The sequence below is a fragment of the Trichosurus vulpecula genome, chromosome 4, assembly GCF_011100635.1.
Source record: "Trichosurus vulpecula isolate mTriVul1 chromosome 4, mTriVul1.pri, whole genome shotgun sequence".
In the NCBI taxonomy this organism is placed as follows: Eukaryota; Metazoa; Chordata; class Mammalia; order Diprotodontia; family Phalangeridae; genus Trichosurus; species Trichosurus vulpecula.
Window position 1 is genome coordinate 266,745,434 of NC_050576.1, and position 23,261 is coordinate 266,768,694.

General features: G+C 38.0%; 1 protein-coding gene across 2 annotated transcripts in view; it reads left to right on the forward strand.

The window, feature by feature from the left end:
• SLC9A9 (solute carrier family 9 member A9) overlaps nucleotides 1-23,261 on the forward strand; it is a 755,878-nt gene that overhangs the window by 177,148 nt on the left and 555,469 nt on the right. For both annotated transcript variants that reach the window (XM_036758117.1, XM_036758118.1), the window contains exon 5: nucleotides 14,654-14,769. In XM_036758117.1, the coding sequence (XP_036614012.1) occupies nucleotides 14,654-14,769 (116 nt within the window). The remainder of the gene's footprint in view (nucleotides 1-14,653; nucleotides 14,770-23,261) is intronic.

Sequence of the window (23,261 nt, forward strand, 5' to 3'; positions counted from 1 at the left end):
TTTGTATGGGTCGAGCCCTTGTCTGATCATTTAACCATCTCCTATTCTCTGTGTGAGGCACATCCTGAACCCCAGTAGTGTTTTGTGCCTCAGCCCCTAACATTGTCTCATTCTCTCCCCACTCACTTCCTCTGCCACCATGGCTAGGACGAAGCAGGCAGTCAGGCTCTTTCTGGGCTGGGTTGAAATGCACTCTGGGCTTTTTTGGTCTCCTGTTGCTCTTAGCCACATTAATAGAAAAGTTCTCATTTGAGTCAGTTTGGTCTCCTGCTATCTGAGATTCCCCTTCTTCCTGTGGGGTAGGAGTGCCCCCATGTCTTTCACTTAATCTCAATCTTTCGTATACTAGCCGGTAGGCTGATAACACTATCCAGCTTTGCCTAGATAGTGATGCCCCTGACTGAATCCCAACTTCTCGTAAACACTTTTCCAAATCCCTAGGATCTCCTCTCCGTAGCCTTGGTTCCCAGTTTTCACAGGGTCCAGCTTTTTTAGCCAATTCTTTTGCTAGGGAGGAATAAAATGGATCCTCCCATCCTGGGATATTCATCTCTTCCTCTGGAATTGTTCTGCTTCTAAATAGAGATCTTATACCTAGTGATCCCATCCTGGTCGCCAAATGTAATAGGAGGGCAGAGTTTATAATCTCAAAGAGGATCATAAACATGTCTGAAAGGTTCGGAACCGCCGGATATAAGAAACTCTCAAAGTAGAAGGCAGAAGAATCAAAACATTTATTTAGGCTCCACAGTAACCAACCCATGAACCAGCAACCCCATTTTGATATATTGATCAAAAGCTTCCAGGCCCAATAAGTACGCCTTGAAAGAGTAACCAGGAGGCTACAGAGAAGCATGATTGCGTAAAGCAAAATCATGTTTCCCCCTCTATGGTAATAAGATTACCCACTGGACTGAAGTCTTTGTTCAGCTTCCTCCCGTAGGTCAGCTCTGCTACTGGCAGCTCCTGCTTCAGCTGTGGCTGTGGCTGTAACTGTGACTGCAACTGTAACTGTCGCTGTAACTGTCGCTGTAACTGTCGCTGTAACTGTCGCTGTAACTGTCTCTGGCTCCAACCGGAAAAGGAAAAGAGGATCTTCAAGCTGTCCTCTCCCCTCTTATAGAGTTTTTGACATCATCAAGCACCGCCTGAACGACCAGGGCCAATTGGTTCTTGACTTGGCCCCTCCCCCTAGCATAGCCGTTAACACCTCCCCTCAGCCAGCCCCATGACTCATCACACAGGAAGTTGTCTGCTTCCTGGAATGCTCTTTGGGCTTCCTGCCCCGGAAGAGCAAGCCACAGTGTCCAGAGGCTCAATGAGGTAAGCTGAGTCATTCAAAGAAAACAAAGGCCATTCTGGCTACACTATGCCTTCCCAAATTTTTTTTTGAATTTATGTTCATTATTCCTTATGACCAAATAATATTATGTTACATCTGATAATATTATATCACATTTACATACAGCAGTTTATTTCAGCCACAATGTGCCCACAATTGCTGGGCACATGGTTTGTTTCTGACTTTATGCTATTATACTTAATTATAATAGGTATCGTTTATATTTTGCTTTAAAGTTTGCAAAGTGCTCCACAAATATCTTGTTTGATCCTCACAATAACCCTGGGAAGTAGATACTATTATCGCCACTTTTAGATGAGGGAACTGAGGCAGATAAGGGTTAAATGTCATTCTTGCTCAGGGTCACACAGGTTGTAAGTGTCTGAAGCTGGATTTGAACTCGGGTCTTCTTGACTCCAGGTCCAGCATGCCTTCTTCCCATTGTATCGCCTCTCTGCCTCATGATAGTGCTGCCATGTCTCTGTAATTTCTCTTTTCTATTTCTCTTTTTGTTCCTAACAATAACCTTCTTAGGGTATTGGTATTAAGCTAATACTGAAATTTCTGGGATAATTTTTATTGTATGATTTCATATTGCTTTCCCAAAACAGTTGGTCCAATTCACATGTTCACCAGGAATGAGTTTACATTCCCTATCAGCTAATGAATCTTTTCATCTTTCTCAATTTTTCACTATTTTGGCATTGCAAACACTCTTTTCACTGCTCATCCTCAGAGATCTTACAAAATTAAAACTGTTTCTTTTTAATCTGTGATTTGCCTTTCCCTGGCTTTATATACGATTCTTTCTTCCCACATAAAGCTTTAAGAGTTTGATTATCACTCTTGTGGGTGAGTTAAATTTGGGGATCCTCTGATGACAATCCCTGAGCATGGAGTCAGAAAGACTCATCTTAGTGACTTCAAATCCAGCCTCAGGCACATACTAGCTGGGTGACCCTGGACAAGTCACTTAACCCTGTTTGGCTCAGTTCTTCTGTAAAAAGTGAGCTGAAGAAGGAAATAACAAACCACTTCAGTATCATTCCCAAGAAAACCCCAAATGGGATCATGAAATGATACAACAAAAATAATGACAGTCCTATGAATTCTGTAGATTTGCCCTTTGCCCTCTTTTAAAAACTATGGAGAAATTTTCTCATGATATCCAGAAATATGGTACTAGATTCTTTACTTCGTATTTTTTTCTTGAGGATCAATAATTCTCTGGTTGCCTCACGAAAGTCTGTCTACTAGTTTTATTATCTTCATTCGAGGAATTTCTAGCCTTCCAGTTAGAGTTTTCTTGGATTTTTGTTGCTTTTTTTCCTATAATTTTTCCTGTTTCAATTAGACCATTCTATTCTTTAGAGAATCCACTTCACTGTTTCAAACTATTGAATCTCGTTTTTGGCTCCTTTTGAACTCCTTTTTCATTGCTTTGATTTTCATTGTTTCATTGATCTATTTTTGTAGTTACCAATATATCTTTATTTTTCATATGGAATTTACTGGTCAATTTGGAGGTTCTTAAAACATTCCCAGCTTCATTCCTGGAGGTCTTGTTGTTGCTATATTATTCCTTCCTTCTGGATCTGTCTTCATAGTTTCTTTCACTCCTACTACTTATTCCTTTCCCCACCCCCCACCCTACTCATTCCTTCAGTTTACTTTTTTTTTGTTTTCTTGGTAGATGATGTTTCCCTGTGAAAATTTCTTTCATTTCCCCCTTTCTGTTGTTATTTTACTTAAGTGGACACATCAATTTTTGTCTGATATGATGAAATAGAGCGAGGCTCAGTGATTGCCATGTTTTCAGCCCTCTAATGAGGGTCCTTAAACAACACTGAAGGTCCTAACATCAAATAGGTTTCCATTGTCTTCTGAAGATAGATTAAAAAGAAATATTTTAAATTGACTTTACTAAGTGAATCTGGACTGTCTCATTCAATGCCTAAAAAGATCCAAGATAGGGAAGTCAACAATATATGTCCTCTATCACAGTGGCAGTAATAAGGGACATCAATTATGAGACTTGTTACAGGTACTTAGATCATGTTGCAAACTCTTCACCTTCTTTGTTGGCTACTTATCTCACAGGCATTTGTGAGTACAGAATGACATAGTCATTGTAAAAATGCTTTTTTAAAAGATAAAAATACAGCATAAACATAAGTTCTGAGTATGTAGATCGTCCTATAATGACTGAAGCCACAGCTCATTAGGATTCCTTCCTGGAACTGGTCTCATTTCCTGTGTTAGGGAGATGTTAAGCCCCAGCACCTGTGGTTTACAGCTCATTGGGCAGGCCTAGATTAAGAGCAGGAAAGAGGTAGGTCTTTTCATTTTTTTATCTATTTTATTCAGTTCTCTTCTGACTACTTCCCTCTCCACCCTTTTCCTCAAGAAACTTATAATTGGAGGTTAGAGCTATCAGAGCATTTTGAATGTTTATATCATAAGCACCCCCTCTTATATGTCAATCCAGAGGAATGACTTACTAAGGGATGTGTATTTAGTGCCTACCTAGCCACCTTTGGTGCTGTATTAATTGCCTTCCTGCAAGGCTTTATAACTACTGAGCAAAAAATTATCCCAGCACCTTAAGGAGCTTGTAATCTAATGCAAAAACTGGTATAGTTTGTCCAGTTCCCTATGTCTTCATTCGGGTACCCAGTAATTAATTATATTATTATACATAATATTGTATCTACTATATTGATATGATAATATATTATGTAATATATTAATTATATTAAATGTATAAAGTGAAGGATTTGTCCACATGGAAAGGTGGGGTGATAAAGATATAAGGACAGAGAGTCATGGAGCTAGAGGCTGGCTAGTCCAACCCCTTCATTTTACAAATGAGAGAAAGGAGACCCACAGAGGGGAGTGATTTATCAAACCAGGTAAGAGGTATCCAAATTAAATATTTTGATGGATCTTAGGAATTTTCTGCCTCTGTCAGGGAAAGCCTTACAAAGTGGGTGAAGGTGAGTCTTCAGGAAATGCTTGAATGAAGGAGGAGAGGGATTTTCCAGTTAAGCCAGGAGATAGGCATGCTGGATGCAAACTAATGAAAATGCTGCTGACAAAGTAATGGGGATGACTAGGCATGATGGCAGCTGAGTAGGTGCCTGAAAAGAGGAGAGGGAGTACACTGGGGAAAGAGGAGAAGGCAAGATAGGTGGTTATGTATGGCAGTTTCACAGATGTGAATTGTAGACTTTGGCAAGTTCTCTGGCTATGGAGGTAATTTATATTGAATCATCTTCTTAGTGAGCCTGGGTGAATAGGATGTGGTCAGCTTCACCATACCCCCCTCCCACATGATGTGGTCAGCTTTACTCCCGCCCCACCACTGTGAAGCTTCCTACGTGTGTGGCTGGAACACACCCAAAAGAAACAGAAACAAGACTGAGCCACCCTTGGCACACACAATGGAATTGTAACTCAGGGCATTGTCTTCTCATATCTACGTGAACAAACACCAACTCAGGAAGATTGTGTGCGAACAGATATACATAAGAACACTTGGACGATTTATGTACCTGGTACATGATTCATCTTTAATATATCTCTAGCCCTCACTGTATGTCAGCTTTGAGATTTATTTTCTGTCTGTGTTAAAACCTTGGGTTTCTATATTTCATCCAAGGAGGTTAAGGCACTTAATAGTAGTAATAGCTGACATTTACGTGGTGACTGGAGAGTTTCAAAGTGCCTCACATACATTACCTCCCTTGATCCTCACAACAAAGGTGGGAGCGGGGACCATGGAGAATGGGGTAGGCGTTATAACCATTATTATTCCCATTTCGGGGAGGAGGAAATTGAAGTGGAGAGAAATTAAGTGACTTTCCCAAGGTCACACAGCCAGTGTCCAAAGCAGAATTTAAGACCGTTTCTTTCTGACTCCCATGTCCAGTTCTTTAGCCATTTCAGCACCTGTTTCGTCCCCATGCCATGAGGGTGGACTTTGTCTTTAGGATGCATAAAAGGGAATAAACCATTCCTGCATGTCCCCGGGAAGAGATAAGAGTAATGACTTTAACTTCTACAGGACACTTTGGGCTGAAAAAGGGTTGTATATCCATAAACATGCTATGGTTAGGGTATAGAAGGTAGCCTCTTATTCAGGGATAGAGTCACCTAACTCGTTCTAGTGAGTGTTGGTCCTGAGTAACCTAGAACAGAGGAAACTATTCCTCATTAGGGTTTGCTATATTTCTATTTTTTTGTATCCCCAATGTCCGGAACATAGTAGGTACTCAGAAAGTGTTTTATGTATGTGTGTGTGTATGTCTACATACACACATACATATATGCATGCAAATATACACACATATACATAGAGTTGTATATGTGGATATAAATATATATATCTGTGTATATATATGTAAACATACATATCTCTCTATATGTCTTTCTGGGTGTCTCTGCTTCTATGTGTCCATATCTCTCTGTGTCTATATCTCTCCTGCCCCTTTTGTCACCCTGTTCTTACCTCTATTCTTTACTTCCTTTCTCATCCCTCCATTTGCAGCATCCTCTCCCCCCTCGCTCCAATTATTACACATAAACTTTATATCCTCTATAACCTGGTGGCTACCTCCAACCTAGACCATTTCAAATCAAGTACAGAACTATTTTGAAAGGAAAACTATGAGAAATAGATAGCCCTTCTAAGCACCATCTATACAGTGAGGTTAAGTGGGTAGTTAACTCCCACTGGATCTCCACAGTAACATCCATCCCATTATAATATTGGTATTAGCCGTATCCTTTCAGAAACATCACAATTTCCCTTGTTTAGGAGATGGAGCAGTGAATAGAAGACTGGGTCTGGACTCAGGAAGACCTAAGTTCAAATCTGGCTTCAGATGCTTACTAGCTCTGTGACTTAACCCTGTTGTCCCACTTTCCTCCTCTATAAAATGAAGAAAATGGCAAATCACTCCAGTATCTTTGCCAAGAAAACCCCCAACGGGGTTGTGAAGACTTGGACACAATTAAAGAGACTGAACAACAAGCCACTATTTTAGAGATTTGGAATCCAAGATACAGAAAGGTTAACACAAAAATTTTTGAATTCTCGTTTGACACCTATCTCTTTGTCCTGGCTCAGGTCATAGGAACATAAGATCATAGACCGAGAGTTAGAAGGGACTAGATTCTAGGTCTTTTAGTCTAGTCTATTTCCCACATAAAAGAAATGAAGAAACCAAGAGCTTAAATGATTTGCTCCAAGGTACACAGATAGAAGTAAATGGCAGAGCCAGGGTTTTAGCTCGAGCTGGGCGATGCCAAGTTCAACACGCCAAATGGAACATTCTTTGTTCTGGGTGCCAAAGATCAACTCAGGTACTGGGGAGGCACCTGGATTGGCTTCAAGTAGAAATGTGCAAGGTGGATTCTAGTCAAGACAATGCATGTCTTCTCCTTTTGACATGATTTTCCCCTTTCACTCAGGATCAAAGACAGAAGGGAGAATCTCCTATTACCATGCTGAAGAATGGATGTACCTCCTCACTTAGATGTCTTTTTTAAACCATTTCCAGGGGAACCTTAGGGAACAATTAGGAGTTTAGGGGAAGACTTATTGTCACACCTAGAGGATGTGGCTAAGTCATCATCAATACTCCTTTGAATGCTGTGTTTTCCTACACCCATTGATTCAGCTTAGATGATGCAGCATCTCCATGCTCCAACTATCTATATTTGAGATTCTATAATTCCCTATTAGTTTCAAATGTCAGAAGAATCCAGGCAACTTAAAACTCTTTTTAAACCTTGCTACAGAAGATATTCTGGAATTTGGAAAGAGAGTAGATTAATGACCTTTAAAGTTATTTCCAGCTTAGAAATTCTATGTCTCCTTTTTGGTTTCTAAAGAGAATACATGTATTCATTTTATAATCTATAATAAATATACACACAAATACATGTGCAAGGCAACATGGCTCTGTAAATAGAGAATTGGCCTTTGAATTAGGAAGACCCAAATTCAAGTCTCATCTCTCTCATATTTGTTCGCTATGGAATCCTGGAAAAGTCACTTTAGCATCTCAGAGAACCACACAATTCTCTAAAACAGGGGTTCCTAACTTTGTGTATGCCATGGACCTCTTTGGCAGTCTGAAGAAACCTATGGACCACTTCCCAAAATAATATTTTTTAAATGCATAAAATTAAAATACATAGTATTATAATGAAAATCTATTATATGGAAATAGTTATTAAAATATTAAAAATTGTGATATAGTATTATACATACTTCCTTATAAACACATTAAATAACAAAAACAATACATTTAAAATACTGGTAGGTTAAAGTTAAATTTTATTTTTAAAGACATAAAAGCATAAAGGCTATTATGAATGTCTAGCAGTACCAGATTTGTCATACTATTAAGGAGTAATTATTAAAACAATTTGGTACTGGTTCAAAAATAGATCAATCAGTGGAACAGGCTTGGAACACAATGTATAAAAGCAAATGTATCTAATACACTAGAATTTGATAAACACAAAGACTCCAGCTGCTGTGATAAGGACTTACTATTTGATTAAAAAAAACTGGGAAAACTGGACAGCAGTATGGAACGAACTAGATTTAGGCCAACACCTCCACCTTATACAAAGATCAGTTTCAAAATGAGTACATAACTTGATAAAAATCATATCATAAACAAATTAAAGAAATGTGGAAAAATACTTATCAAATTTATGAATGGAAGAAAATTTTATGACCAAATAAGAAGTAGAGAGGATCTCAAAAGCCAAAATGGGTATTTTTGAGTACATGAAATTTTAAAAATTTCTGCACAAATAAATCTAATAAAGCTCAGATTAAAGTATAAACAATTAACTGGGAAAGTATCTTTGTGACAGATTCTTTCATGAGAATCTCATTTCCAAGATTTATAATGAACTGATATAGATTTATAAGAAAAAAGAAGCCATTCCCCATTTGATAAATAGTCTAAGAATACCACCAGGCAGTTCTCAAAGGGAAAAAACATTTATTTAACATAAATATTATAAAAATGAACAATTTTAAGGTCTTTTACAAACTGATGAAGAAAATGAACAGAACAAGAAGAACAATTTATACAGTAACAGCAATGCTGTAAAAATAAAAGACTTTGAGAACTGTAAGAACTATGATCAATACAAAAAGCGTTCATGGTTTCAGAGAACAGATAATAAAACATGATATCCATTACAAAGAGGTGATGGATTTAAGGTGCAGAATATACACACATACATGTCCATATTGACTGTGCCTTGCATGCTTAAATACATGTGTATGTCTATGTAGAGCCATTATTTTTCTTATGCACATTTATTATAGGAAATTTGTTTTTCTTTTGTTTTTTGCCAATGGGCTGGGGCATGGAAAGGAAAGAAAAAAGAATTCTGTTCCTTTTTTTAAAGAGAGTTGGGGAAATGGGGGAGGATGCTACAGATGTGGAATATTAACTGTACTTTCAGATAGGGTCACTTTGTTATGAGAGCACTTAACAGAGTGAGAGCAATCTGTAGAATGTTTGCAATGTAAAAACAAAACACATCCACGGAACTTTTTTTTTAAGGAATGTTAAATTTTAGTTAGAAGGTAGTAAAATAAAGATGTCACTTTTTTCCCACCCAAGTTCAGAACCCTGAAATTTATCCATGGATCCCTGGGGTGGGATGGGGGTGGGCAGGTCTGAGTTGCTGGGAAGGTGCTGATCTGCACTGGTAGGAAAATTTCTTCATTGTGAGTTCCCAACTCTGATGAACTCATAACTTTAGTAAAACAAGCAAACAAACAAACAAACACAAAACCCACCAATTTCTGTGTATGTATCTATGGTGCTATATCAATTGACTCACTTCAAGGCTTTAATTATAAAGGCAAATCTTGACTCAGAATCTGGTTATGTGACCATGAGCACATAATACATACATATAAACATGTGTGTATATTAAATAGATTTGTTCAGTCATGTCCAACTCTTTACCCATTTGGGGCTTTCCCGGCGGAGATACTGATTTGCCATTTGCTTCTTCAGCTAATTTTACAGATGAGGAAAATGAGGCAAACAGGGTTAAATGACTTGTCCAGGGTCACACAGCTAATAAGGGTCTGAGGCCAGATTTGAACTCATAAAAATTAGTCTTCCTGATTCCAAGCTCAGTGCCTGCACCACCTAGCTGCCTCATGGATGGACACATATAAATATTTGCCACCACTAGATAAAAGTGTGATGGTGCTGAAAAGGCTTTAGATTTGGAGTCAGTAGGTCTGGGTTCAAATCCCAGCCCTAGGTTCAATTTGTGAACCTCTGCTACTTACTATAAGTGTGAACATGGTCAAGTCACAGAAACTCTGGGTCTCAGTTTCCTCATCTATAAAATGATGTGGTTAAACTAAATCTCCTCTAAGTACCCTTCCAGCTCCAAATGTGATTCTCAATGATCTTACCTGGTCACTTAAGCCTGCATAATCAAATACTTTATGCAATATATTCTTATATTAGGAAAAATATGAAAACAAATTAAAAGTCTTATATAAAGACTTCTCTTTATATTGGTCAGTGAAAGGAAGTAAGGCTTACAGTTTGTTTCAGATATGTCACTGCCCTACATTTCTTGACTGCATAGTGAACTCCGTAAAAGAGCCAGTTTCACATCCTGTCACATACGAGGACGTGACTCTTCTGAAGGCTCACTGGACTGGCTCCAGTAGCTTGTATTTCCAGCTGAAACTATTCCTCAGAATGTCACTGGCAATTCAGAAAACTGACAGGTGCCGCTTACTGCAGGCTCATTTATATCCTAGTTTGGCTATTTTGAAAGGTATTATTTTAAAAATCATTGAAATTGAGATTAAATGTTTTAAAATGATTCAGTCATTTAAACATTTACATTTCCCCCCATTTTAAACCATTATCCCAAAGATACTTCACTTAGACATCTATACAGAATAACAAAATCCATCTGGAGGAAGAAAATATCTGGAATCTCAAGGGATATAATGGTGGGGAGGAGGGGAAGAAGTAGGATCAAAGGTCAAATAGCACTCCAAAACTCAAATTTTGTTATAAAGCAGTAATCATGAAAGCAGTTTGGTATTCTTAGGAAATAGAAACTTAACTAGTAGAACAGACCTGATTAATTGTGGATTAACGGAATACAATTATGCTCAGTACCCCCCAGAGTTTTATAAACCTGAGATCATAAGTCACTTTGGGAACAACTAGATTTGATAAGAATTGACAGGAAAACTAGAAAGTAGTTTAGCAGCAGTTAGGTTTAGACCAGCATCTTAAACCATATACCATAATAAGTGCAAAATGGATACTTGACCTGAATATTAAAAATCAGAGCATGAAAAAAAATTAGGAGAGGTCAAATGTTCATGAAAATGTTTGCAATGGCATTTTTTCTTGTGCTATCCAAGAACCGGAAACAAAGTAGATGTTCTTCAATTGAAGAATGGCTAAACAAGTTGCAGTATATGAATGTAGTATAATATTACTGTGCTGTAAAAATCAATGAACATAAAGAAACAAGGAAAGACAAAGGATGTGATACAAAGTGAAATAAACCAAACTATGAAAAGAATAGATACAATGACCATAATAACATAAATGGAAAGAACAACAAAAATGAAATAATTTAACCTAATACTATGAAACTATAATAACCAAGTTTGGCTTCAAAGAATAAATACGGGAATATAAATCTCTCCCTTTTTTGTAGAAATGGAAGATAATGGGTATGGGACAGTGGCTACATTATTGTGTTTGATCGATATATTGGTTTTTTTAACTGAACTTTTTCCTCCCTCTTTTTTATTCTTTGTTATAAAGGATGGCTTTCTGAGAGGCAGAGGGAGAGGGATACATTGGGGTATAAAGGTAATATAAAAACAAAAAATATCAATAAAATTGTTTTTAAAATCTCAGCTTGCCTATATCCCTGGAATATGGACACATTGTGAAACAACTACACTCTTATATTAGTTGGAATTAAAAATCAACAACAACACATTAATACCATGAAATTCAATAAACATTAATTGGTCAAAGAACTGGGCACTTCCATTGTCATGTTGATTCAACACTTACTAGGTACTTATAAAGTGCTTTAAATACACTGTTTTTCAAGGCCAGCTCTACTGACAGTAGGTATCTTTTTCATTGCCCATTGACTTTGCCTACGCTACCTTGCTCCCATATTCTATATCCTAGGATGGCAAAGCTTCCCCCTTGATGTCCCCTGGCCACTGAGACAGCTCTCTGCCACATTGCTTTTTGGATCTGCATCCCCCTACATCATTCAGTACTCTAAACCTTTTCTCATTCCTTCTTCTTAGCAAAATATAACTGCTGTGAATCTTACTCTTTGCGTGGGTACTCTTTTTTAAGTGACTCCAGTATAACGATTAATTTATAAGTTTCTTCTGGGTTCATTTTTCACCCCAATGGACAACCTATTTGTACAAGTCTTCTCATGTTCATCTCAGACACTATAAAAGGCTGAGGCAATATTTTGAAGTAAAAGGGTCCTTTTTTCCCTTTAGTATATTGATTAAAACTTATTTAAAGTATCTCTGCTTTTTCTTAAGAAAAAAATCTAATAATCTCCTTTTCCATATTGTGCCTACAATGACTTGAATGATAGACTGTTAGAATTATAACTAGTTCAGTTTCCCCATTTTACAGATAAAGGAACTATGGCCCAGGGAATTAAATGGACCCACTCAAGGTTGTCCAGATAGTTAATAGCAAACTGACCTTTGAGTCTAGGACCTGTGATTCCTCTTGTCTTTTTTCTACAGCACCTGCTCCCTGGAAAGGAAAAAAAAACTAAACTGGAACCTTTTGTGAGTTGATTAGTCTCACCTGCCTTTTTATAACATTCACACTGCAGTTAATTTTATAATTGCCAACAGTTATCTGCATGTCTATGTCTTCCATCTATGTTCACGTTCAAAGACATCTGTCTTTCTGTCATTTGTTTGACTGCCTGCTTCCACAAAGGATTTGAGGCAATTTACAAAATTAAAACCACATAAAACAGCACAATTGGGTGAGTGGCATACACAGAACAACAAACAAGAACAACAAAAATGATTAAAAAGAAAAGAGAACTAGATGTTATCAGGCACCTGAATTGAGTTAATTACTGTAGTTAAAGAATAAATCTAACTCTGAGATAAAGCAAAAGAGGAAACACATTGGGTTATAAAGTTATTCTTGTCTGATAAAAAGGAAAATATGTTTATCTTCAGATGCAACGTTTTCCTAGTATTTAATTCTAAGAGGAATTAATCATGTGGGTCTACTGTAAGGGACATTGGGTAATATAATGGACAGTTTCTTCAACTCATTATTCACACAGACATTTCTTCTCTCGAACCTTTATTTTAGGTGTAGGCTTAGCTTATATCGTAACTCAGGGAAGGCATTTCTGCAGGGAGCTGCTTATGATATGGTCCAGGTATACAGCTTTTTGATGATCTCATTTAATATCAGAACACAGATGAGAAAAGCTGGAGAAATGGCTAGTGAACGCATCCATGGATCGGTCTCTCAAATAGAGGAGATCTTGATGTGACTTTGGGTAGTTATTTAGACATTCCTTTTCGCATCTATAAAATGAGACTTTGTAAGGTGACGTGGGACTATAGATCTCCAGCTAACAAGAAGCTCAGATGTTGTTTAGTATAACCTTCTCATTTTACAGATGAGAAAAATGAGCCCCAAGGTGTTTAAATGGCTTTACCAAGGTTATACAAGTAATCATCAGAGGCAAGATTTGAACTCAGGTCTTCTGACTCTAAGAGAATGCCCCTTCTTGTTAAAATCAAAATATAAAATTTTTATTCAAAATTCATAAAACTAAATAAGTATAAAAGACATGTAAATAATGAAACTTTTGAATGGTTTTATAAGTTTATAGAATTTATATTTCTAAAGTTATTAATGTTTAAAACTTCATTAAGACTTTTGGGACATGCTGCATATAGTTCAATTTGTATAGAGTTGCTCTTTCTGTTAATGCATTAATGTACGTCTCTAGAAATTTGTATAGATATGTAGGAGAGACAGTGGGTCATAGTTGGTAGGGAGATGGTCTTGGATTACAGAAGACCTGAGTTCAAGCCTTACCTTTAACTTATGATGACTGTGTGGCCATGAACAAGTTACTTAACCTCTTAGTTTCCTAGGCAATTATCTAAGATAATAAATTACAGATAAGTTGTTGAACTGCATCTGGAATTCTGAGTGAGTTCCCTATACCAATGAAATCATAGGTCTAAGCAAAATCAAAACATCCATGAATAAATAAATATTCAACTCATAGGTCCATACTATATTGCTTCATTGTAGTGTGGAGATGAACCTAGAATCCTTAGTGCTAAGTGAGAAGCATGTCAGCTCTCTTAGCTTCTATTCTAAAAGCAAATAGTATTGTCTGCCTTTAAAAGACTAGACCACTTGAGATGATTTCTTTGGCCATGGCAACCTATGAAATAAGCAAAAATGGAGGTACCTAAGTGGAACCACTGATAGCTAATAGATATTTTAACCCAATTTATCAACCTCTTGAATTTTTCTTCTGGTAGTTAAAACTTAAAAAAGAAAAGAAAGCAGAGTGGTAGACTCTATCTTGGGAATCCTTTTAATAGCTAATTGAAGTGTGGCTTAGCATAAACTATCAGTAATAGGCTGGAATTTTGCTATGAGCCGGGAGATGAGAACATTTTTCTTAAGTGACTGCTTGACTGATTGCCCTGTGATTCTCTAATTTCCTTCCAGTGACAATAACAGAAATGAGATTTGAACACTTTTCTTAGACTTTCATGATACAAAACAAAGAAAGCAGAAAATCAATCAATCCATTGAAAGATGTATGAGTAGGTCAACATGGCTGCTTATACCATAGAATTTCTGAGAATAAATTCGTAGGAATCTTCTCTCAGCAGATTATTTTTCACAATGCCTACTTCCTTTATCTTCTTGTGTATTATTTTCATGTTTTAAAAATAAGCTCTAAATGTGTTGCCACCTGTCATCAGGTGACTGGATTGATGGTGTTTGATGGGAAGCCTGGAGGCCCCAATTCCATATTTCAACAGCCAAGAGAAAAGTGGATTTCTGTTATTGGCAATCAGGGCTGATGCTATAGTGAAGATCCTTAAGTGAAGTTAAGGAATTTAGCAGGGATGTTAGAATAGTGATCAGCCAATGAAAACAAAGCAGCTGTGGTGATGCTTGACACCTGAAGATCTCATTTCCTCTTTGACAGGCTAATAATGTATGGCTTCGTGAAGGCGATGGTACATGTGGGCCAGCTAAAAAATGGAGACTTTCACTTCACTGACTGTTTATTTTTTGGTTCATTGATGTCTGCCACAGATCCAGGTAAGTATCTAGATCATGCTTTCTTTTAAGCACTAAGTACTTACTTTGCTGGTATTTCCTGACGTTTTAATGTTGCCATGATAATTCTCCAAGTCTATCATTTCCTAGAGGACACATGTGGGGGTGTAAAAAAACAGATCCATATTAAAATGATGCTCAAGCTTTAGGGCTGTCATTTTCATTCATTGGAAAGACAGGAATCATTTTATTTGTCACCAGTTTCTCTGTGTCATATGTTATTTCTTACAGTTTTTCATTTTTAAAAATCTCTCTTATGTATTATATTTATATCTTTAACTTACTTGGGGAAAAATCTTTGGAAGTTATTGAGAAAATGATATTTTTCCCTACCATCGATGAGTTTAACCCATTTCAGGAAACTTTCTGGAGGGATGGACTTCTATTTTATTACCAACACATGTTAAGCCAGATTCTACCAGTATATAAGAAGCTATTTCATAGGAACAGAAGGATATTTTGGGAGCTGCATAAACTTTCAAGCAACTGGCAAATTACTGAGCAAAATCCCATCTCAGTACACTGAAGGGTGCTTTAATGGACTGGAAGTGGTGCTTCTAAAAGGGCTAGTCTTACATTAAGGCCATACCATGGGGACTAAACTTAATTATACAGGGTGTCCCCAAAGTCTTAGTGTGGTTTTAGGCTATTAAAGATTAAAACTTCACGAAGACTTCTGCACTATCCTTATATATCTGCATCTCCCTAGCACCCATTTTAGTGTTTTGTGTAAGTGCTTAATAGTTATAATGAATAAATGAATGATTTAAATGCTCTCATTACATTGTAATAGTGGGTTTCCTTCTCTTTTCAGTAATTTGCTTTATAGTCATAGCTACTGATTTGAAGTAAAGAGGAAGGAATTGAGTTGTGTTTAAAAGTCTGATTTCTTATAAACCATAAGTAACTGAGACAGCTCATATTCATTCATTCATTCATTTATTCAATGAACACTTATTAAGTACCTACTTTATGCAGAACACTCTTCTATGCAATGAGGAAAGAAAAAAAAAGTTTAGGCTAGAGAACATCCCTGTTGTCTTGGTGTTTACATTCCTGAAGTGTATTAAGACCCAAATACAGATAACTTCCTATTTAACAATATTACATCATAGCTGCATTAGAATATTGCAAAGCAAGAGGCCATGTGAAGTCGGAGGGGGTCTGTCACAAGGTCTTTGCTTGAACGTCCTCCATTTCCATCTCTGAAATGAGAGGAAGGCCCTATGGCTACTCTTAGCATTCAAAACTGCTGAAGATTATTTTCCAGCTTACCTTGCAGACACGCTATGGTACCATCAATAGGTCCAGTTGCTATTCCCCAATTCCTTCTCCTCCCTCCATGCGTTCGTCTAGGCTGTCCCTCATGCCAAGAATGCACTCCCTTCTTATCTTCCTACAAGACTCAGTCTTTCCTGATTCCCCAGAGTTGTTAGTACAGTCTTCTTTTTCAAATAGTATTTTGTTCCTTTGCAGGTTTAAGTGTTCTACCCTCCAGGACAATGTAAGCTAGTTGAGGGCTGGGATGGCTCTTGTCTTTGTATCTCCAGAGCCCAGAGCCTAGCTCGGTGCTTTGGGCATAGTAAAGCCTTAATAACTACTTATTAAATTGGTGAACATTAAATGAATGAAACCAAATCTGGGACCCTCTCCCTGTGAGGTGAAAGAATGGTAGCCTTGATGGGATTTACCCTTAACCAAACCATCTAGTCCATCTTGGTGGTGTCCACATCATCCCGGATAGCTCACAGGATCCTAGATTTAGAGCTAGAAGGGAACTTAGAGCCCATGAAGCCTAATGTCATCATTTTACGGATGAGGAAACTGACACACAGGGAGAGGTTGAATGACTTTTCCAGGGCTGTACAACTAGCCAGTGTCTAAGGTGGTCTTTGAAGCTAAACCTTCCCTACTTCAAAATGCATGGCCTTTCTACCAAATCACACTGCCTCACTTCCATTTTGTGCAGTTTTGCTTTCCACTGACATGTTGGGTAAGACTTTTCTCATCCTTAGTGAAAAGCATGCAAGGAAAAAGGACCCGATTTTATTAACTCAATTTTGTTGAGTTATTATCAACTTATTAACTCAATATTATCCTTTCCCAGGCTAATACTATCCAGTCACCCATGTTGGTATCATTCTAGTTACCTAGTCATATTGTTGCAGACATAGAGTAACTAACCAGAACTAGACATAGTTACAGACATAAAGTAACTAACCAGAACTTAGAACTAACCAGAACCAGATCCCAGGAGGCATGGTCACTACTTTTACTTTGTAACTAGCAGCATGGCCTTGGGCCAGTCATTTAATATCTCCAAACCTCAGGTTCTCCATCTGCAAAATCATGGTAGCATGTAATGAGGGATCACAGATTTAGACATATGAAGAACTTTAGAGGTCATCTTGTTTAACTCTTAATTTCACACCTAGGAAACTGAGGTTAAAAGAGTTTAAGTGACTTGCTCTGTGTCAGAGTCAGAACTCAAACCCAAGTTGTCTGCCTTCAAAGTCAGCATACTTTGCACTGCATCATGATGCCTTAATGGGATTATAGAAGCCAAATCGAGGGGGTCAAGCTGCTCAACGGGAATTGAAGTAATCTAAGGGGATTTTTTTTAGCAAGAACATTTAAAAAGAAAGAGTAAAAACCACCACCACAATCACCACCCTACCTCCTCCTTCATGGCTTATAATTCTTGGATTAGTATTGAAAGAAGAACTGATCCAGTAAGCCTTTAGCCAGTGGGAAAGGATGGAGGCAGCTGCATCTGCGTGGGTCACCTGTGCTTCCTTTTGGCTAAGCATTTCTCTGTGTTCCACTGGTACTTTGGGGAGTCAGTAGGTAGGCAGATGTTAGTACAGAGGTAGGGACATCATAGTAGCTAAGTGGAGCAGTAGATAGTATACAAGCCCTAGAATTAGGAAGGAGTTCAAATTTGGCCTCAAACAATTCCTAGCTGTATGACCCTGGCTGAATCACTTAACTTCTGTCTGCCTCAGTTTCCTCATCTGTAAACTGGGGATAATAATAGCACCTATCTCTCAGGGATATTGTGAGGATCAAATGAGATAATATTGTAAAATGCTTAACGTAGTGTCTATAGTACCATCATTATTTTGGTGCGTGCGTCCGCCTCTCCCACAGCGAGATTTTTGTATATCGATTGGGCTTGCAGCTCACCTCAAAGCAGATGTCAACTTACTTGAATGGCGAGTCTATTAGGACACAGTCATTCAAATTTGGCCTAAAAGACGTATCTAATAAATCAAGGTGCAACTCCACCGAATTCTTCTGTGCCATGAGTTTGAGGGAGCGTAGATGTGACAATTAAGAGAATTTGATTAAATGATTTCCAGGTTGAGCCCAGCTCTAAAATTCTGAAATTCAGTAATTCTAATTTTGACCCAATGAGCAGGAGGTAACAGCCTCTAGTGCCACAGGAACAAACTTGAACATACTGTCCAATATTTTTTCCTTTTCCTGGAAGTTTAGTCATAATATTGCAATGTTCCTAATTCACTCTCTGCTCAATTAATAAAATTTAAAATCTCCAATCCCCCTAAATCCCTTAGTTAATCTCATTCCATAATTATTCATTTAGTTTTTCAATTATTTTGTGACTCAGTAATTGATAAAAGAGAAGCATGTGCCACGGACGTCTTGCATTTTTCTCGGCCTTCTCTAAGCTAATTCTCTCCCACTTAGCTAAGCTAGGTGTTATCGTCAATTAATATTTATTATTTAGAAAACCATTTATATCTGAATCTAACTCCTTCTGCATGATTCAGAGTCCCTCTTAAGCAATTTTTGGTGAGCTCTGTTGAGGGTTTGAATGATTAACTCTCCTTTGATATACTTTGCTGATCGTGAGAAACTCATCAATAGTGCTTCAAAAAAATAGAATGAAAGAAGGATGTCTCCAAGGTGAACGAGTGAGCAGAGAATTGACAATGTGTGTTATAACATATCTTATCACTCTTGTTTCAAAGCCAGTATTTCTTCCCTATTGCCTTGGCTAATAATAGTTCTATTCTTCATCCAAATTTGATTTTGTCTGGAAGATTCACAGGTAAGAAGTTATGGGGTTATGGGACATGGTGGCACCACCCTTCCTCTTGGGGTGGTGAAGTTGGTGAATCTCTTAAGCTCTGGAATTATGAGATGCATAAGGCTAAAGCTGATTAGGTATCTTAAACCAAGTCTGGCACCAATATGGTGAGTCTCTGGGGAACAGGGAGTGGAACCAGACTGCCTAAGAATGGTTGAGCCAGAAATAGAGCAAGTTAAAGCTTCTGTGCCTATTGGTAGTGGAGCTAAGTTCATGAGTCTCTGCTGTATTTTCAGTCTGGGCAAAATATGAAGTTTTTGTTGTTCTTTTTTTCAGTCATACCCAACCTGTTGTAACCCCATTTGGAGTTTTCTTGGCAAAGATACTGGAGTGGTTTAGCCATTTCTTTCTCCAACTCATTAGGGTTAAGCGATGTCCCAGGGTCACACAGCTAGTAAGTGTCTGAGGAAAGAGTTGTACTCGGGAAGATGAGTCTTCCCAACTCTAGTCTCAGTGCTCTATCCACTGCATCACCAAGCTGCCAGTAAGCTGGAGAGACAGACTCAAGCAATGACAAAACATTATGGGGATCATCTATTTACATATAAATACCATTAAAAAGGGAAAGAAAATTGATGTACTAAATATCATCTTCTAGCTATACTTATCACTTATACTCACTTATATCTATAACCAGATGTGTTTTGAGATTATAAATGGGGAGGGGGGTTGAGAGATCAGTAGGAGGATATTGTGGGAAGAACAGGAAAAGGAAATAAAGCAAATGGTAGTACTTTCTGTGGCTTTCTCATTTTTGCTGGTAAGCACATTGGTGTAGTAGAAAGAGTCCTGGAAATACTAGAGTCTGAGTCCCAGCTGTGGGACTGTCATTATGTGGTGTTGGCTAAGTCATTTGTACCTTAGCTCTTCAATCTGTACAATAAAGACAAAATCTGCCTCACAGGATTGTTGTGAGGGACTTACTTTTTGAATTAGAAACAACTACATAAATGTGAACTGTGGTATAATTTATAAGTATCTCTGTGATGGTCTTATTCCCTCTATTTGATTATAAGCTGTCTCATCTTCATTTTTCAAGTACCTGGCACAGTGGATTGCCCATAACGAAAACTTAATAAGTATTTATTGAAGTGAACTGAAATAGGCATTTTGGTCAATATTCTAGCATTGCCAATGCCAGAAACCCTGCCCTCCACAATCCCTGAAGCAGCCATTTGTCACTGCATCACCCTGCTGGCTTGCCTCTCATTAGCCCTAATACCACTTGGGAAGACCTAGATATGATTATTGGTAAGGGCTCTGAATCTCCTTTTTGTGTAAAAATGTGTTAGGAAGGCTTACCCATCCATATGTGTGGGTGCAATTAGAGGCTGAATATTTTGGAAGGAAATAGAATTGTTCTCTCCTATATATAATATGAAAAACTGGTGGGTGTCCCAGAACACCCCCATATGCGACGGTGGCACAAAGCCTTAAGTAGGGTATGGTCAGGGTGTAAATGGATCTCTTAGGACATAGTAATATTCTGCCCATCTGTTTGCTATTCTTTGTACATTCCTATTCTATTAGGGGAAAAAGATGTGCTCAATGGAAGCCAAAATGATCATTTTCCTCTTGTCTGGTATACCTACAGCCTATCTCAACCATTGCTTGACTAGCAGGAGCTCTACCATTCCTCCAAATGTTATTTTGTTTTGAAAGAAGGACAAATCACGGAGGTAATTATAGGAGTCTCTTTCCCTTACCTATGTTGGAAGGTGACTCCTCAATAGCTAGTCTGTACATGAAACCAAAATTTAATAAAAACTATTTTCCAGGGGAGGAACATTGGCTCTGAAGACAAAAGATGAGTTCAAAATCTACCTCTGAAACTAACTTACCTTGGGCAAGTCATCAAACTCCTTGGGCCTTGGCTTCCTTATCTATAAAACAAGGAAGTTAGACTGAATCAGATATTTTTAACCTACTTTTTTGCCTTGGACCTTTTTGATAGTCTTTCTAAGAATATTATTTTTAAAAGCATTAAGTAAGGCACATTGGATTACAAAGGAAACCAAAGATTAGTGAAAATAAAGTTGTATAATAAAGTTATATATATATATATATACATGTATATAAACATATATATACATATATGTATATATATATATATATATTTCCCATCTATTTTCACAAACAACTTGAAATCTATCCATGTACTCATGTTAAGAACCCCTGGCCTAGATCACCTCTGGGTTTCCTCTCAGGTTTGGATCTCTGATCAAATGATTCCATAACTATTCCATTATATTTACAATTAATTTACCATTGTTGTTCAGCAGTTCAGTTATGTTCAACTCTTCATGATCCCATTTGGGGTTTTCTTGGCAAAAATACTGAAATGGTTTGCCATTTCTTTCTCCAGCTCATTTTACAGAGGAGAAACTGAGGCAAATAGGGATTAAGTGACTTATCCAGTGTCACACAGCTAGTAAGCATCTGAGCTCGAATTTGAACTCAGATCTTCCTGACTCCAGGCCCAGCACACTATCGCCTTGAGCTACCTAGATGCCCCTAAGCTTAATTAAGCACCTAGGAAATGCTCAAGACCCAATGTAATGTCTCTGATATTAAGAGTAATAATATTATCCTCCATGGCTATGGGAATGCATCCAGTCAACCACATGTAGGCTATTTTCTCTTCTTCTAAATATGTAATTTCATCTGTGTAAGTTGTTCCTTCACTAACACAAATCATAACCCCACCCTACTAGGAAATTATATGTCTGAAAACTAGGAGCTGCTAAAGATTAAGAGAAAAGATCACCTGCTGGTCAACCGTCTGGCTAATGAGCCTCTCTGACTAGAGCTAAGCTTGTCCTTGGGTGACATAAACATTTGTAGTCTCTCACCGGGCTTATTCTCGAAGCTTTCCCACCTTGGTAGTCAGGCCCTGCCTGCTCATGCTTGTGTTTCACAGGCGGAGCCTCTGAAGACCCAGGGTCACCCTCACACCATGATGAGGCAGCTCCACTTTAGTGGAGAAGAGTATATTCTCATTTTGTGAGTTTCCTGTTTCCTGCTTAGATCCAAAATGCCTTCATTTTATATGATGCAGCTGTGGGAGAGTCAACTGCAGCTGCACGATTCTTATTTCCAAAAGTATTAGCTCAATGTTCAAATCACGCTTACTTCAAAGACTTGGCTAGCTTCCCTCCAAGGGAATTAACCCAGTGAGTGCTGACTTTGGCGATCTTAGCAATGGGAGGATATGCAGCCAGGCGGGATCATTGTGGAACCATTCTGGACCATAAATATGTACAGAATCAACAGATTTTAAAACTGTATTTATGGGTTTAAGCACCAGAGGGAGTTGGGTGTATATCACATGCCTGCCACTTACTGGCTGTGTTACCTTGGACAAGTCACATAATGTCTCCAGATCTGTTTCCTAACATCCTAACCAGGGTGTTAGATTATCTAAAACTAGGGTGTTAGATTAGATGACTTTTGAAGCTCTTTCTGACTCAAAATCCATGATTCACAATCTTGGAGAAAAGAAGCTGTTCCTATAGCCATGAAATAGCATATATAAAATTCAGTGTTTGAATAAAATCAGTCCATTTCTTTTCGATATGATGGATTGAATCTGTCTGAGATTTTCGTTCTGAGGTTGCCTTTACCGTCATTATTTTCTTTCACCAAAACTCAAATGCTGTATAAACTCACAGCTTTCGTTCATAAGCAAAGGGAATTGGAAAACTAAGTGGATACCTGAATCCTTTAATGAGAGTATATTTTCCATCAAGGGTTGCCATGGCCACCTTTTTGGGGCTCAAAACAATGTCACTGCTATCTCATGCTGTTCCATATTATCTCACATCTAAGATTGCTTGAGTCAGTGCCCATTGGAGTGATTCCTTTGGTTGATGCAACAAAAAGATAGCTTTTTAAAAGATCCTCTGATTGTTAATATCGACTTTAGTTTAAACGAATAAAGCATTTATTAAGTGCTTACTATGTCCAAAGCACTATGCTAAGCATTGGAGATATGAATAAAAAAGTAAGACCGTCCCTTCCCTCAAAAAGCCCCCATTCTAATGGGAGAGACAAGACTTATACAAGATTTCAGCTGCACGTCAGAGAGAATGGTCTCACAGTTCCTGGGGTGCAGTAAAAAGCACATGGTAACGTCTCTTCTTTAAGGTCACTTCCACTGATAAAATATCAGTTTCTGATGTTGGATCATTTGGTGACAGGAAGTCCCTTTTCTGGGTATTCAGTAACAGACTGTGGTGTTTGCAGTAGCAGGTGCCAGGCTGACCTATCACAGCAATTATTTCCCAAGATGGTGGCTGCAGGCACTGGGCTGGAAGCATTGCTATTGCCAAGATTCTTGGGTCCTACTTAGGATCCTGGG